The sequence below is a fragment of the Hakea prostrata genome, chromosome 2 (genome assembly GCF_041222555.1).
Source record: "Hakea prostrata isolate BN-2017 chromosome 2, UWA_Hpros_2, whole genome shotgun sequence".
NCBI classification, from domain to species: Eukaryota; Viridiplantae; Streptophyta; class Magnoliopsida; order Proteales; family Proteaceae; genus Hakea; species Hakea prostrata.
This window is the reverse complement of record NC_142601.1, coordinates 50,869,306-50,887,359: the sequence shown is the minus strand read 5'-3', so window position 1 is coordinate 50,887,359 and position 18,054 is coordinate 50,869,306. Positions and strand designations below refer to the sequence as shown.

General features: G+C 38.4%; 2 protein-coding genes across 3 annotated transcripts; both read left to right on the top strand.

Moving 5' to 3' along the window:
• Positions 1–6,506: 6,506 nt before the first annotated feature.
• On the top strand, positions 6,507–14,070 carry LOC149024740 (nuclease). 2 transcript variants are annotated; one of them, XM_089144947.1, is made up of 5 exons: positions 6,507–6,827; positions 11,014–11,134; positions 12,470–12,924; positions 13,000–13,225; positions 13,310–14,069. In XM_089144947.1, exons 3-5 carry the CDS (start codon positions 12,484–12,486, stop codon positions 13,813–13,815), a joined length of 1,173 nt encoding a protein of 390 aa, XP_089001073.1. In that variant the 5' UTR covers positions 6,507–6,827; positions 11,014–11,134; positions 12,470–12,483; the 3' UTR covers positions 13,816–14,069. The 2 variants fall into 2 exon arrangements, with proteins under 2 accessions (XP_089001073.1, XP_089001074.1); XM_089144948.1 differs by lacking the exon at positions 11,014–11,134 and having other exon boundaries at positions 13,310–14,070.
• A 722-nt stretch (positions 14,071–14,792) lies between these two features.
• LOC149024739 (ferredoxin-thioredoxin reductase, variable chain, chloroplastic-like) lies at positions 14,793–15,924 on the top strand. The gene has a single exon (XM_089144946.1). It carries the CDS (start codon positions 14,936–14,938, stop codon positions 15,473–15,475), a length of 540 nt encoding a protein of 179 aa, XP_089001072.1. The 5' UTR covers positions 14,793–14,935; the 3' UTR covers positions 15,476–15,924.
• The last annotated feature ends 2,130 nt before the right edge of the window (positions 15,925–18,054 follow it).

Genomic DNA, 18,054 nt, shown 5'->3' with positions numbered 1-18,054 from the left:
ATACATGACTTCAACCCTAAAAAGTTAAATGCAAACCAAAATTTTCTTTGGTAGGAGATGTAAACCAAATTTTTTTTTTTAGGTAAGAGATGCAAATCAATGGTAGTTAGTTACCTACTAACTATAAACATTTTATTCACAATACAAAATCGAATAACAAAAATTGCAGAAGAAATAAAGAAACATAGAATATAAAATCAAATTAAAAAGAATAACAAAATAAAAGAGAAAAAAAGAAACAACAAATAAATTGAGAAAGAGAAAGAGACTTAATTGTGGAGTAGATTTTTTTCCAAATTTTCTTAAGCCACGCTTATAGAAAGGGAAGAGAATAAATAGGAAAAAAAGAGGATAGAGGAGAGGAGATAAGAGAATAAATAGAGATTGAAGAGTTAGTTTTTAATTAGAAATAACATTTTGATTTTTGAATACCTAATAAGATTTTTTTTTTTTTCTAAAAATTTCCTTTAACCACGTTTATAGAAACAGAAGAGAATAAATAGGAAGAAAAGATGAGAGAGAAGAGAGGGGAGAATAAATAGGGATTGATGAATTAGTTTTTTATTAGGAATGACATTTATACCCATCATTTTACTTTTAAAAATTGTTCACAATATTGGGGGGGGGCCAAATAGTGACATTTCACATGTGGGAAGAGAAAAAACTGAAAAAATTAAAGGAATTAGGAGAATATGCATAAAATTTTAAAAAATCCGGGGGGGGCCATGGCCCCCTCCGGCCCCTTCATAGGTCCGCCCCTGGATGCAATGTTATTTATTAAACTTGGAGTGGGTTCAGATCATTGTGCTTTGGTTCTCAACTTTACGGGAATGAGATTCAAAGGAGAAAACCTTTTCGGTTTATTCATCTTGGCTTGGACATGAAGATTGTAAGTCAATGGTATCTATGGCGTGAGCTCGGAATGAGTATGGTTCGGTGGGGTCTCAATTGTTACATAAGTTGACGGCATATCAATTTACTCTTAAGAAGTGGAATAAATAATAGTTTGACACATTCAAACTACTATTGAGAAGCTTTATTTTGAATGGATCTGGCCAAAAGGGATGATTATTCACAAGAAAAGTGAATATGGTTACTAATTTGTTAGCAGAACAGCTAGCAAGAGAAGAAGAAATGTGGAGCCAAAGAGTAGAGAGTAGTGGTTGAAATGGGGGGCCGGGACATGAATACTGCATTTTTTTATGCATCCACTGTCAAAGAAGACATTTCAATAGGATCCTTTAGTTGCAAGATGAGAATGGGACTTGGACAGTAGATTCTGATTGTATTTCACGTATTCTAAAGGACCATTTTTCTAAAGCTTATACTTCTCAAGGAGTTGACACTTGTTATCTTTAGTGCAACTTATGGTCTTGAATGAGATCAATGATGAGCTTATGGCCACGCCTACTGTTGATGAGATTTAACATGCAATATTTTCAATGGGCCCTCTTAAAGCCCCTAGTTTTGACAATTATCCCCTTATCTTCTTCCAATCTTTAGTGCAACTTGTCTCTTTTGTGCTTGAGCTCTTTGAGTTGGCCATCATGTTACTAGATTTGAATTCCTCTTTTATTTGTTTGATTCCAAAGAACTCATCCCCTCTGACTGTTGATCAGAATAGGCCCATATTGCTGAGTGGCGTTGTGGCAAAATTAATATCTAAAATCATAGCTCCTTCAAAAAAATTTGGATAGTGTTGTGCCACCATATGAATCGCTTTTAAGAAAAGGAAGAAGAAATTTTTGGCTCTTAAGTTTGAAATGTGGAAGGCATATGATAGGTTGGAATGTCCTTTTGTGGAAGCCATGCTTCCGAAGTTGGGTTTTGTGTTGAAGTGGGTGTCTTGGGTTATGCAGATTGTCACCTCTATCTCTTACAGGTTGTTGGTGAATGGTTTTATTAGTCATGCCACTCATCCTTCTCAACACATTAGACAAGGTGATCCATTATCTCCAGCAATCTTCATTATATGCTCACAAGGTCTCAGTTCAATTATTCACCAAGCGGAGAGTCATGATTGGTTAGAGGCATCAAGGTGAAAAGTAGAGCTCCCCCCATCTCTCATTTACTATTTACAAATGATAGTCTTTTGTTCTCTAAAGTACAACTTGAGAGAGTCCATAATTTGAAGGCGTGTTTGGACCTGTATTGTAAGGCTAGTGGGAAGGCAATAAATTTGAAGAGGTCTAGTCTCACCTTTAGTCCTAATGCACCCATGAAGTTATGTTGTTGGTTTTCTAAAGTGCTTAAAGTTTCTTACATAAAAGCACACATTGAGTATTTGGGTTTGCCTTAGGAGGTTGGTGCTTAAAGAGACTTTCTAGTTTTTGTCAGACACTTCGTCTCAAAGGTTGGAGGGGTGGAAATTTATGCTACTCTCACTCGAGGGTAAAGAAGTCATGCTAAAATTTGTGGCTTTCTCTTTACCTTTGTATGCTTGTAGTCACTTCAAGTTGCCTAGATGCCTTCATGAACAATGTAGGAAGAAGGCTACAAGTTTTTATTGGGGTGAGGTGAAAGGAAGACCTAAGACCCACTGGATAGCTTGGGATCGGTTGTGCTTTCAAAAGTCTAGAGGAGGTTTGGTTTTAAAGATTCTTATGACCAAAATCTAGCTTTGCTTGCTAAAATGGCTACTAGGTTGTGGCAAAATCATGATTCTTTATGGGCTCGATTTACTAAGGCTATGTACTTCCCCTTCTTTTATGGATGCTATGGTAGGATTTCAATCTTCGCGGGTTTGGCAAAGCTTGGTGGCAGGAAGGGAGGTGTTGAAACCCTTCTTGATGTGGTAGGTTGAGACTGGAGAGGATATTCACATGTGGATAGATAAGTGGATCAAGGTCTTGAATTACATGATAAAGTTGGTGCTCCTCCTTCAAGTATGGGCTCTTTAATGGTTTCGATTTAATTGATCAACAAGCTCGGATTTCGAGAGTAGATCTTAACATTTGTTCTAGGCAAGAGTGGCTACTGTTATTATCAAAATGGCCCTTTCCATGTTTCCTTGGTCTGATAGATTTGTATGGACAAGTTCTAGAAATGGATTGATTATAGTGAAAGCTCTATATAAGTGCTTGTATGTGGAGGCCTTGAATCAAGGTAGAAGGAGGGCGTCGTCCCTCTGGTTTTCCGATTTGGTGCTAGTTCCAATTGAGGCGTGATAGTTTTTGTGGCGTGGTTGCGGAAATGGTTTGGCTACGGGAGATGCTATGCTAAAAAGGCATTTTAAGGTTGATCCTTCTTGTATTCATTGTGGTGTGAACTTGGAGACCTTCAATCATATTGTATTGGGTTGCTCGTTCGCAAAAGCAACTCGGTTTACCACTCTGTGTCGTGCATTCCTCCTTTGAGCGAACCTAAAGTGTTTGAATGGATTCAAAGTGTGAAATCATTTTCTGCGATTGGTAAATATGAGGGGGACTTCCTTTTGGTGCATTGCCTCTTCCTTTGTTGGCAGTTATTGTCACACCCCACCCAGCTAGATCCGGCCATACCCGAATACCCGTGGGGGTGATACACCGCAAGACCTAGGTTCAGTGACAATTCCATACAACACAAGATATAGCATAATTAAAAGGACATGAATAAATCAAGTTCAAGTATAAAGTTATCAAACTTGATTGATCAAAAGGTTACAATCATCCATTATCTAAAGTTAATCAAAATGGAGATCAGAGTTTGAATGAAACATAGTTTGTTGCAGCGGAAATTAAACTAAACTGATTCCCTAATGGAATCCAACCTCATAAGAATAGTCTTTGCACAGGCATGAAGCTCCATGCAAGTCTACATCTTCTTCAGTCACTCCTTCAAGAAAGCCTGCCGACGACGAATCCTCCACTTGGAAGGAGTCCTCATAACCTGCAGAATATTCTAATAGAAACAAACATACAAAAATGAATGAGTTCAATAGAACTCAGTGAGGTCAACTCAACATCTTATCATACATTCGTCCACAAGATTCCACATCATATCGTGCATTCGTACACAAGATCCCACACCACACATATAGTTTGAGTATCGATAATGTAATTAATGATAGTGATATGATGTATGAATGATTATGATATTATGCTCCTAACTCTATCATGAGGTTTCTATGGTAGACACGCATTAAGTTTGTACACCAATCTCCTTTGGGCGGTCTCAGTCACTCTCCCTCAACAAGAGACGTTTATTGGGTTCTCCGCGATTGTTGGGTAAAGTCTTGTCAAGCCATGGTTGGGGTATAGGTCACCACTCTCTCACATCACCATTTGATATGAGATTGGCGCGTGTCAAGGATAATCTTATTCCAGTGCAAAGTCATACAGTCTCGTACTACATATGGTCCGGATATCTCCCCTCATGCCTAGTGCCCTTTTTGTCCAAAACATTTCCACCTATGAATGGAATCCTCAACGGGAGGCATCTGTTGGATCCCATTCCTTAACCCAGTGGTCGTCCACATATAATGGACAGGATGCTCTCCATGTCCTCTCACGGATCATTTCACCGGTCTTGAGCACCCAAGAGCCCTTATCTATTATATGCAACCCTACCTCTCTATGATGATAGTGGGCCTGCTTGACACTCAGGACCCAGCCACTAACATCACGGGTTAACCGACTTCAATACCCCTGCCGGAAGGGTAGTAGTACTCATGAGGTTACTTAGCCAAACACTTCTAGACACTTAGCATTCATGTACTTAAGTCTAGATGCATATTCATGTAAGTTCACTAGGGTAATGGGCGAACCCACAACCCTAGTTTGAAACATAAAATAAAATAAAAAAATAATTTAATTCAACATCATCCATATATCTTCATATCAATGATTTAGAATTTGAAAATAAAAGAAAACATTCAATCCATTCAATCTCATCCATCTCATACATTCTCATATTGTTTTCAAAGAATATTGAAAATAGAAGCAAAGATACTTGCTTACCTTTCATTCGTCCAAAGTCTCACACATAATCACAAGATAATAAATATTAAAACAAGGCAATATATCAATAATGAAATTTAATTACATAATTAAACATGCAAGATAAGGTTGAGTATATTCCTTACCTTTTTAGTTAGCATAAACTCTCCAAGGTTCCACAAAGTCACACTTACGAGTTGGTGATTATAATCAAAATAAACCTAATCATTTAAGAGGATCATTAGATATAAATTAGAAGTCAATTGGGTTTTAATAAAGTTCCCAAAATCACCATTTTTACACCATCATGATTAATCTTCTCTCTTCAATTAAACTTTAGGAGAGTTGATGAGTCATCACAAGGGTCATCCACCAACATTGGTTCCATTTCCAACCCTTGGGGCTCCACTTGAATGGCCCACATTTGCCGTCAACTCGAGACCCGATTTTCTCGATTTTGAAGCCACGGGTTAAAGGGGTAGAAATCCGAGGGATTTCACAATTATGGGTGTCTAGAAATGACACAGTGTTTATTAAAAGAAAGTCAACTCCGCAATAGGTGGTGTTAGAGGCAACTTGCAAGGCTTTTGAGTACATTAGATGTGTGCTTCTTCATAGGGAGATATATGGATCAAAGGTTGTTTTGAGTGCTAAACGGTGGGAAGCTCCAAGCGCTAACTAGGTGAAAATTAATTCTAGTGCTTCTTTTGTGGAGGAGGGGGCTCGGTGTGGTATTGGTTTGGTAGTTTGGAACAATTGAGGAAAGGTTCTTTTGGCAGTTTATAACCCAATTATGTTTGCTTCCGCTATTGTGGGTGAAGCTTTAACTTTACATATTGTTGTGCTTTATGCATTTAAGTGGATTGGCGAGTGGTTGAGTTTGAATCTAGCAACTTGGAGCTTGTGCAATGTTGTCTTGGGAAGGCTAGTTCTCCTCTGATGTATGCTGATGCTATCGTCCAAGACATTCCTCAGTTTGCTTCCTATTTTGAGAGATGTAAGTTTTCTTTTATTTCTAGAAGCTGCAACTCTTTAGTGGATTTTCTAACCAAAAGGCCTAGTTGGTCGAGGGTCCAACTATTTGGTCACTTTCCACTCCTTGGCTCTGTGATTGTATTCCTGTGGCATTAGCTTATCTTCAATAAATAATTTTGGTACCTCCTCCCCACCCCCAAAAAAAAAAGTTTCAAGTAACAAAACTAGTCACTTTAGATTTACAAAACCAATCAAAATAGTGATTTTTCATCCCATTTGGATGTTTTTATCTTTAAAATTAGTCATACCAACACATTAAGCAACTATAAAAGCAATTAGAAGGGAGAAATAGGAGAAAAAGGAGAAGAAGAAGAATGGACTGGTTGGGCTTGCAGGAAGAAGATGATGGTTGCCTAATATGTCCATATTATTAATTTTAAGGATAAAAATGTCCCAAAGAAATGAAAAATCATTATTTAAAAAAAAAAACAAAAAGTAGTTAATGATATAATTTTCCCACATATATTCTACAAAAGAAAGAGTCAATTTAGAGAAGAAGAAGAAGAAGAATAAAAAAAAGGGGCTATACTGTTTCAAACGCGTCAATTTTCGCAAAGGGTAAAATAGGGTTTTGATAATATTCGCTGAGAGTCTCCCAAAATCCGCTTAGAACCCTACTCCCTTGCCTCAATGCCTTGTCTTCCCTTCCATTTCCATTCCCTGAACTGTTTCGTGGAACTCTTTCGAGCTTGTAGGGCACCTCAGTACCTCGCCCAAATGTCTCAAACTGCATTGTTCCGATAGCAGAGAATAATTGTTGGGTAGGAGAAATTATCTCATCACAGTACCTCACGAAAAAAGTTACTAGAGTCGAAGGCGCTTGCCATCTTCTTCGAGCGATTCTCACACCTCAGTACCTTGACTCAATCCCCTCTGGTTCGTTATTGAATTTTTTTATATATTTTTTAATTTTGATCTTTTTTTTTTCAAATTTTATGATGATTAGTTGTATGTAAAAGAACAAACAGAATCAAACTGCTAGGTGAAAATTTTCGACCTCCATTGTTCAACAATCTTCAAGTGGCACAGTAGAGGCCAAGAAGGCGTGGCTGAGATTGAGGATACTGAATTATGCGCTACTCATTTGATTGAATGTGTATTAGAGACTGATTTTCTTACCTTTACAGTGCTTCTCATCTGTGTTAGATGCATCAGCTGTAGGCAATTGATTAAAATCTACCTTCTTCTGCACCTCTTGAACTCATTATTATTCTTGTAAATTGCTTAGTAGTTCTGATTTGTCCATATTCTCGAGGTTTACCTGGTGTTATTTGAGGCAATGCGAAGACTGGGAAGTAACTGGGGAAGTTTTTGATTGAATGGGAGATTAAGTTAATGGTATTGAGGTACAATTATCAATTACCTGAACCAAAATAGAGCAACCAAAGGGAAAAAAAAAAAGGGAATTCATAAGAAATAATTCGTGAACTGTTCTAACGCTATGTTGAATCTCCAAATATTATGATTTATTCCTTTCAAGATGTTTTTATTGTTACAGTAGAGAATATCACTGCAAAACTTAATAAATTTCACGTTGTGTTTTTTTTCTTGACTTGCCCTTCTATTGCTGAAATGAGCTTTTGCTTACTTGCCTGGGTTCCATCATTTTGAAATTTATGTTGGATGGTAATGGGTTACCCTTAAAAAATTTCACATTGTGTTTTGTTTTCTTGACTTGCCCTTCTATTTCTGAAATGAGCTTTGCTTACTTGCCTGGGTTCCATCATTTTGGAATTTATGTTGGATGGTAATGGGTTACCCAAAATATGAACTATGAAGTCCCTTTGCATGTGTGTCTTTTCTAATTGAATGGATTTATTGCTTTTCCATTTTGTTCTTTGATAAATTCATTCTTTTTTCTTTTTTTCCTGGTATAAGGAAGGGGGGTTGATGTCAGGAGTATGGGTAGGTGGTTGCATTAAGGGAACTTGAGGCCACCAAAGATATCAAAGGGACCATTCCTCTTACTGTACAGTGGTTGAACATTGAAACTATTTCTTCTATTTGTAAGTGCAGTAAAGAGCATAGTAGTTGTATACATTGTGCTTTGTCTGCTACAGAAAACAAACTACAAGATGTCAGTGAGTGTTGGACTTTTGCATTTTTGGCCCTTATTTGGGTTATTTTGTGCTGGTAGTTTAGATTGTAAGATAGCAAAAGGCTTGATGAGGGGTGTGTTACAGTATGCGATTTGGTTAATCTGAAACTCTTGAAGAAGCTTTGGATGTATTGTCTAAGCCAATATGATGTAACCCTGGGTCTGGGCCAGTCTTCAGGATCCTTTCAAATATAGCCAGCAAATTAGGGCTTGAACCTTTGGTGTTTGGGTTGAAATCTCAGTGGGCAGCAACCAACTTGTACTCAAAAACCCCAGGGAACCCTGCAGTGAGGTCTGAGTGGATTCCCAACTCTTAAATCTAAGTATGGCAGGTCTAGGGTTTTGTTTAGGATAGGATTAGGTCTGAAAACTTAAGAAAAGTATTCTGTTTTTAACAAACTGTAATTGCAGAGATTTTCCAAGTAAAATTAGGTCTCCTGATGTGTTTAGGACTCTTAGTTAGGGCTTGTGTTTGGATCGAATGTAGGGTAGGGATGGGGATGCTAGTCCTAAAACAGTTTAGTCTTTGGGTTAAGGGTTGAGGAGATATTGGGTTTATAATAGGTTTAGGGTTTTAGAGGACGAAGATGAAGTGCAGGCAAATTCTGCAACTTCAAGGAATGGGCGGTTAGGGTTTTACGGATAAGAGTAGGGAGAGGGGAGATGATCCTAGGGGTAGGGTGATAGGGGAAAGGGTGAGGGTTTTCTAGGGTTTAATTGGGGATCGGGGGCTGCAGCCATAGGGAAGAAGAAGGAGCGAAAGAGAGGTCTGCCATTGGGGATTTGGGTTGGGAATTGTACTTTAAGAGAGTTGACTGGGCCACTCTAAGCTCTGCCGTAGGGGAGATCACAAGGCTGCCACAGGGAATAGAAGTTGAAGAAAAATGAAAAATTGCTTAAATCTCACACACTTAGCTGTGGGGATCCCTCTTGGAACCCGAGACTCCAATTCCTGAAATGCTTTGCAATTTTATTAATCAAATCTAATCCGATCACAAGGTGTGGGGGCCTTCTTATAGCCTCATTACATTGAAGGAATGCAACTAGGACTCTGTCTAATTAAGAAACATACTTGGACCCAAACTAGGGAATTCACTTTTGACTGGGATTCCCTTTACAACTCAACAACTTAATAACAAACTAGAAAGGAGTCTTCTAAAGATCTCTAAATCAAAAGTAACTTGCAAAACTAAATAACAAATTTTTAGAAGGAATCCAACTTGAAAATTGGATTTCAATTGGGACTCCAACTCAGACAAGGACTCTAACCACTAATTCCAGTTGAAAAACAAAACGTAGATATAGGGATCCTAAAAATATTAGGGAATTTACTGGACCCTTTTGGGATTCAAAGGGATGGGGGAAAGACCATAATACCCTTCTGTGGGTTCACCCAGTCTCTTGGTGCACCAGTTGGGCTTGGCTATTGGTTCAATCTTTGATGGGCTTTGTGGGCACTGGGTGTGGTCACAGTACCTGTTAAAGTAATAAAATGGATTAACTTCTAGGGGCTAGGCTCAGCAGTATGTTGGCCCTGATGAAGACAGCGAGAGGCCTGGCAACAATTTGACAGGTTTGGTTGATTCCTCATTTGGTGGACTGCGATGATGAATTAGTTAAAATCTTTGGTGTGTATGAGAACCTGTCATGGAGTCATGGTGGGAGAGTCTGTCTGGTTCTGTGATCCATCACTAGAACTCTTTGTCTTCCCATGAAGGTTAGTCCAATTATAGCAATGTTATCTCTATCATTTAGATGCTTATGGACTTTGGTCTTTGGAAAACATACATGAGGTTGGAGATTTTGGTCTCTGATGGTAAAACCCTCAGAGCTGGGCACTAAAAAGTGTTTTTCTCCCTACAAGAGCAGGGTTGTAGGTCATGAAGTTTAGACCCTTTGTTCACTCGGTATTTACTTTTTTTCTTGGGAACTTCAAGTTCCAAACATATGACTGGTCTTCTCCCTTGTAAAATTGACTGGGTTTGGCTTGCTTTCTATATGCAAGAGGCTTTTATGGGGAAACAATCTGTGAAAAATGATCATATGCTTCATACTAGATGAACAATTGTCAAAGCATTATGTGCCACAAGTAGTAACAAAAATGCCTGAGAAGACCAGTTTAAGTAGCAGCACCATCCTGCATCTGATAGCAAGGAGCATTTTGATGTTTGGAATTTGTGCAGCTCTAAATATCAATGGGACATAGAATGAGGATGTGAGACCATAAATCTCAATTCGGTAAGTTGTAGGACTCAATACTGAGCAGTGAGCTCCCTTATGGAGAACACTTTGGCCTACAAGGTTTAGTGCTGCACAGCTGAATATAAATTATAAAAAAATATAGGAGAGTAAGACAAACTGAATTGAAGGATTGAGAGTGAAGAACTAAAGAGGACATTGTTAGCATCCTCAGGCATCCAACAAAAAGGTGCTGAAATCACCTGTGTAAATAGAGTTATTGGTAAGTTCACATTGCAAAAAATTATGTGTATCGATTATATGTTGATCTTCAATTTTTTGGCTTGGACTGCATTCTGTTACATCATGCTGTTTCTCTTGAACTACTTCTATATGTGGTTTTTGAATGATCTATCGCACTTTGTGAACTACTTTATTTGAATACGGTTCCCTGATCCATATTTATGTCTAGGATTCCCCCCCCCCATTCTCCTGTGGGCCCCCCCCCCGGGGGGGGGGTTGGGTTGAATTTGGTAATGTTGAAAAAGAAATTATTATGTCAAATTCTTACTGCCTGAGCAGTGATTGTTTTGTTAGATAACGTGAGTGCTGAGGTTGCACTATCATGGACTGCTCTGATGATGAAACCAATGGTGTATTCATCATCACCTCTACATGAAATAAATTCTCATGGTTAATTCAGTATTTAAATCTTTTGTCTTCGTCATTTTCTGCCTCATAACCTCTACATGAAATGATTCAGCACTGACTTGTCAAGTTTTGTAGGCCCTTCGATTTTGTGATGTAGAACCTGGGCAGAACCAAACCAGATGGAACAACTGGACCAAGTCACATCGGCCCAGCTGGTCTACTAGGAGGGCCCAAAAGATGCCAAAACACTGTTAAGGTGGACAACATCACAACCCTTATTTTGCCTTTAGCTGATCATGTGAAGATAATTTAAAAGGGCGCAATGTTGTCAAAGTGTGGGGGTATTAATCCTAGTTGCTTTCAAGTTATTCTTATTTTTAGAGCTGAGAATCAGTTCTATTCTCAACATATTTGCTTTCTAATTTCCTATTTAACTTGGAGAGCAAGCCCCCATCTGTATTTATATCTAACAACCTGTGTCAGCCTTCGTAACAATTTGAATATTGATTAGCGAGGCTTTGCTTCGAGTACGTTATTATCTTGTCCATAGTTGTCATGGCATCTTGGCAAGCAAGGCATCTGAGGTGGGGAAAGAATTAAGGCAGCACCAACCAAAGCAAAACCTGGATGCCTATGTGATGGGTTGACAGCTATGCTTTTGTCCAATCTGAGTGATAAGAAGGCCAAGGGACTTGCTGTGGGCACCATACACCTGGGGTCCAGATAACCTTTCTATTGACTGCTAAACCCTGGGGCTGAAGGAGCCTTGCTGTTGAGGGTTCAGTCCATTTATCCTTTTCTTCTTCTCTTGTTCAAATTGCATTGAAGCTACCCTTTTTCTGCTGCTGCTGTTGAAGGCCTGCAAACTAAGTTTACTCCTGATCAATTTGCTAAAGGTGCACGTATACTAGTAGTGAATATGCTTATGATACATATGAAACACAGGTTTGAAGTATAAAACACCATATTACTAGTATACAGTATGCAAATATATATCAGCTTGATGCAAGGTGTCGAGTCATTTTGACATTATTATATTGGGAGGAGTTCAATTTGTTCTTATTAAATCTGTTCTGTTTAATATTTTGTCCGGATGAGATTTCTTCAACTAGTAAATCGTTTATGTACGAGAAATTGAGTCTTGGTAGGACTGTGAAACCTGAATGCTGAAATACACTGGTTGTGTTGAATATTTTCAGATAAACCCAATTTATACACCTCATTGAGTATGTGTAGCTTTCATTGGATTTTGCATGCATTTAATTGGTTGTGTTAAACTACTATAGACTTGCTAACTTATGTGTATCTATTTAATATTTGATGTTGGATTTTATTTTACGGGGGGCTTGGACTGCATTCTTTACATCAAGCTGCTTCTCTTAAACTACTACTATATATGGTTTTTGAATGATCGATCACTTTCCTGAACTATTTGTTTAGTATGGCACCCAGATCAATATTCTGGTTAATTTATTATTTCTTTTTATTTTTGAATTTAGTATTATGTCAAATTCTTTCTACCTGATTCATCCCACAAAAAAAAAAATCTTTCTACCTGAGCAGTGATTATTTTGTTAAATAATGAGTGCAGAGGGTGCTATTGTCATGGACAGCTCTGATGATGAGACAAATGGTGTAATAGTAAATCACATTACGAAAGAGCCTTCTCGCAATTCAGCACGCAACAGTACCAAGTTTATCGATGAAGTACTTAGTGGTCATAATGAACTTTGTCGTGAGAATTTTCGCATGGATAAACAAATCTTTTACAAGCTGTGTGATGTTTTACAAGCAAAAGGTTTGCTGCGGCATACGACTAGAATCAAGATCGAGGAGCAGTTAGGAATATTCTTATTCATAATTGGCCACAATCAACGGACTCGAGCAGTTCAAGAGCGGTTCCGGTATTCTGGTGAAACCATAAGTCGACATTTTAATAATGTTTTGAATGCCATTATGCAGATATCTACAGATTTCTTTGGGAATCCAGACTGTACCATCCCTCCGGAAATCCTAGGGGATCCCAGATTTTATCCGTATTTCAAGGTAAACCAATATAATCAACTTTGGTTTGTATGTTTCTCCATGAAATTAAAATTCTGTTATAATATCACTACTTAGGATTGTGTGGGAACAGTAAATGGGATACACATACCAGTGATGGTTGGTGTTGATGAGCAAGGTCCATTTCGCAACAAGAATGGATTTCTTTCACAAATTGTTCTGGTAGCCTGCTCATTTGATTTGAGATTTCATTATGTTCTTGCTGGCTGGGAAGGTTCAGCACCTGATGCACGTGTACTGAATTCAGCACTCACGAGACGTAACGGCCTTTGTGTCCCCGAAGGTATTTAGTGTTTGGTCTATTCTTTGGCATGACTTCCTAGTCCTTTAATTTGTATGAGCACCTCAGACGTCTATGCTGATGCAGGTAAATACTACCTCGTTGATACCAAGTACCCAAATATGCCAGGCTTCATTGCCCCTTATCAAGGTGTTCAGTACCCACTGAATGAATTTCCAAGTGGGTTTGGTCCACAAGATGCAAAAGAGCTATTTAATCATAGGCATTCACTGTTACAGAGTAACACTGAACGTGTCTTCAGGATCTTGAAAGAGAGATTTCCTATTTTGCTTTCAGTGCCTCCCTACCCACTACAGACACAGGTGAAGCTGGTTATAGCTACATGTGCAATACATAATTACATCCTAAAAGAAAACCGGGATGATTGGCTACTGAAAATACATGAAGAAGAGAGGGAGTTACATGTAGAAGAACCAATGATGCAGGTGGAGATGGAACCATCGACACTAACAGAAACACCAGCAGTAGATATTGCCTGTGATGAGGTTCAATTAGAAATGGCTTCGCATATGCGAGACTCGATCGCAGCCGAATTGTGGAATGACTATATGCTTGATTTAACAAGCACATAGTTTTTGTAACTTTCGATTGTCATTTCACTAATTTAATGCATTTTAAGATTTGTCTTCAGACTTGTGTCCTAATTTTGATTCTGTACAAAAGGATCTCTGTTTAATATTCAAACAAAAGGAACTCCATTTATTAGTAATTGCTTACAATCTATGCAACAAACTAGACTGGGAAGAAGCTTTCAATTTCATGATTCTATAGATGGATTGAGTTCTTGTGCTGTGTTCGACTTTTTGTCTTTCATACCTTATTTTTTGTCTTACTCCCAGCCGACTACAGCAGTCAACAGATATTTCTTACAAGCACTTACGCAAATAGCGAGGCGTGGATGACAAACCCTCTCTCAACCATTTCCAGTACGTCCTCCACCTCTCATTCTTTATCCGTTCCCTGTCCACAAACTTCTTGTCTTTTTTTTCAAAAGGAAAAATCTATCTAAGGTGATTCTCTTGTAGTGGAGGGATGTGAGGTTAAGTAAAATTTTCTACCATGAATAAAATTTAGCAACTCCTGAGTCTTCTTGTTGGGAAACCTTTGGCAATGAAATTGCCTTTTTAAATCATGAAATTACCATCTTACCCATGATCATAATTTCAAAGGAAATTTACACACAAAACTAAACAAATAATCTTAGTTCGTTTTTTTTTCTTTTTTTTTTGTTGTGAAAATAAAAATCTCAATTTGGTTGAGTGGTAAAGATCTATACTTTTCAGTGGAAAGGTCTTGGATTCGACCTATATAAACGGCATTTCATTTTCAATATTAAAAAATAGTACCGATCATCAGAAAAAAAAAATAATAATAATAAAAATCTTAGTTTGATTTCAGTCAATATACATCTATCTGCACACTTGGCACCATAATTTGCCACATTCAACATGCATATCCATTTTATCCAGTCAGTCTCGTGTTTGCATTGCAATACTCGTCTAACCTCAGCGGGTCCCGCACACAATGATTTTCGAGTTTTCGAATCTAATTTCTCTGCCCAAATACTCCACCACGGCCTTTCCAGCTTATCCGCGAATACCAGCAGAATACAGAGAAAAGGATTTTACTCAGAAATTGAGAGAATCGAAGAATCGAAAGAAGCTCAGAAGCTGTGAAAGAGAAATCATAGAAATGATGATGAGTGCTTTGGCATCGCCTACCTCCTTCGCTAATTCCAACACATTCTCCTCTTCTGTACATGCCAATCATCATCCGCGTGCAATCTTTGCTGTTAGTCCCTCCATCTTTCCAGTTTCTCCTCCTGGAGATTTAACCGCCGGAAAGCTTCGGCGTTATAGAAAGATTTCTTGCGAAGTAGCTCTGAAGTCCGATTCTGCCGCAGTTGATTCCTCATCGTGTTCCTCGTCTTCGTCTTCTGTCTCGTCGGTGGCATCGTCTGCAGGGGAGGAAAATGAAGAATCTGGCGGAGCCAAGATTGGTGCTAGGGTTAGGGTTACGGCACCACTTAAGGTGTATCATGTCCCCAAAGTGCCTGAATTAGATATCACCGGCATGGAAGGTCAGCTGAAGGCGTACGTTGGCCTCTGGAAGGGGAAGCGGATCTCCGCCAATCTCCCTTTCAAGATCGAATTCGTCACTGAGATCGAAGGCCGTGGTAAGGTCAAGTTCTCCGCTCATCTCAAGGAGGACGAATTTGAATACGTCGATTGATTGAACACGAAATACAACCATCGGCATATCCGTTCGTGCCAGAATTGGAAGCACAGATCCGACCTCATAGCCACCTATGCTTCACCGTAGGTATTGAAGATATAGTTGGATTATGTTGTAGGCTCCTTCTCGAAAGTATTGCATTTACATTCCTCTTTCGCTGGCTCCATCGCGTGCAATAATTAGCCAACCAACTCTCAGCACTGTAATATAAGTAATCAATCCCTAGGGAGTAAGTGACGATTTCTCTTGTTGTACTTACTTACCTGCCGGTTTTTGATGTTCAAAATAGATGAAAACTCCACTCTTCTTAGGAGCGAGCTGGCTTTCCAGATTGATAGCTCTTTGCTTGTTGTATAGATTGTTTAATTCCTCGCTAACTTTTTGGTACCATAACTCTCCACAGTTACTATTATTTTGGTATTATATTATTGTTTTCAATTCGTTAATGATTGCAGTCTCGCTAATTTGGTATTGACTTTCTTCCTTTCAGTTCTTCTACTTAGAATTTGTTGGATCACTCACTAAATGGATAAATGAAATCACATCGTCTGACTTAAAAAGAGCGAAGTAATTGTTTGTGTGGTATAGGACTACTGTCGTTGATTCAAATTTTATGGTTCCACTCATTCAATTTCTTGTTTTCTTTCTCATAAGAATCCCTAATAGTCAATGCATTGACAAGCGATTATCTTTTCCCCATTATTTTATTATTGTTGATCCACATTAATATACCCATTTAGAAGAAACTGCTAAGACAAGCATTTGCTGATATGAAAACATCAATATAGCCTCTTCTTGTTGAATTCCCAACCATTTTCTTAGGACATGTATTCCAATCTTATCAAAGTGGCAGGGGAATAAATAAAAGAAGTTAGTGCTAGAGTTTCCAACCTTCAGAGGCAATACTGCAGTCCTGTAAGTAATATCAAATCCGGACTAGATCCTTCTATGTTTCTGTTAATTGTTTAGCTTTTCACCCGAAACTAACAGCTCAGTGAACATATTGGAATAACTCTTTAGTGTCACAGATATCATTTCATATCTGTGAATAATTCACCTTTAAGACAAAGCAGATAATAGTCCCCTCTTGTTCTGCCATATATTTGGGAACTCATGGATGGATTAGGAAACAGAACATTTTTCCTCTGACATCTACAAACATTCCTGAATTATCATGGTTTGTTCAGTATTTAAATATTTTTTCATCATCATTTTCAGCCTCATCACCTCTACATGAAATGATTTACCATTGATGTTCATTTCCATACGAAAAAAACATTTCTGTTGGATCTTCTGAATTGCAGACAGTTCCGGCAGCTGTAGCTTTGATAATAGTGATTGAATTGTCAAGTTTTCAACGCCCTTCAGTTTTTGTGATGTAGAACCAGGGAAGAACCAAACCAAAGGGACCAATTGGACCAGGTCATATTGGCCCAGCTGGTCTTCTAGGAGGGCCAAAAGAGGCCAAAACACTGTTCACGTGGACAATGTCACAGCCCTTATTTTGCCTTTAGCAAATCATGTGAAGATATTTAAAAAATTCAATATTGTTCAAGTGTGGGGGGTATTAATCCTAGTTGCTAGCAAGTTGTTATTTCATAGTGTATAGTGCTCATAGAAAGTTTCTAGGCCTTCTTATCACTCAAATTGGACAAGAGAAATAGTTGTCTAGCCATCACATAGGCATCCCGGTGTTGCTTTGGTTGGGTAGCGCCTTAATTCTTTCCCCACCTCCGACGCCTTGCTTGCCTAGATGCCATGACAACTATGGACAAGCAAATAAAGTATTCAAAGCAAAGCCTTATTTATCAATATTCATATCATTACTAAGGCTGATACAGCTTGTTACATATAAATACAGATGGGGCACTTGCTCTTCAAGTTATATAGGAAATTAGAAAGTAGATATGCAGAGAGGCATCCAACCATCAGAACCACTCCTAATTTGGAGCATAATTTCACCTCCGTAAGATCTCCAATGATCCAAGTTTGAAAGACATCTTCTGGTTAGTTTGTGCCACAACCAAAAGTCTCTATTTTGGTGAACATCCTCGTATCTTCCAATCCAATATTGGAACTGATTGGTGCTTACTAGTTACAACAACAACAACAACAACAACAGCCTTGTCTCAACTAAATGGGGTTGACTACATGGATTCTTTGCCTTCCAATCAGCTCTGTTTGAGGCCATACTAGATACAAGGTCTAAGCTATGCATATCCTTCCTCACCATTTGTCTTAAGGTTATCTTAGGTCTACCCCTAGCTCTTTTAATTCCTTCAGATATGGATTAAATCACTTCTCCATATAGGGGCATGTACAAGCCTACATTGAACGTGGTCGTGCTACCTCAAACGACTTCTCATAGCTTATCATTTATAGGATCTACTCCCGGACCAGCTCTAATATGACCATTCATTATCTTATTCTTCCTAGTTTTGCCACTCATTCATCATAGCATCCTCATCTCAACTACATTAAGTTTATCTATATGATACTTATTAATGGCCCAACACTATGCACCATATATCATAGCTGGTTGTATGACAGTCCTATAAAATTTTCCTTTGAGCTTT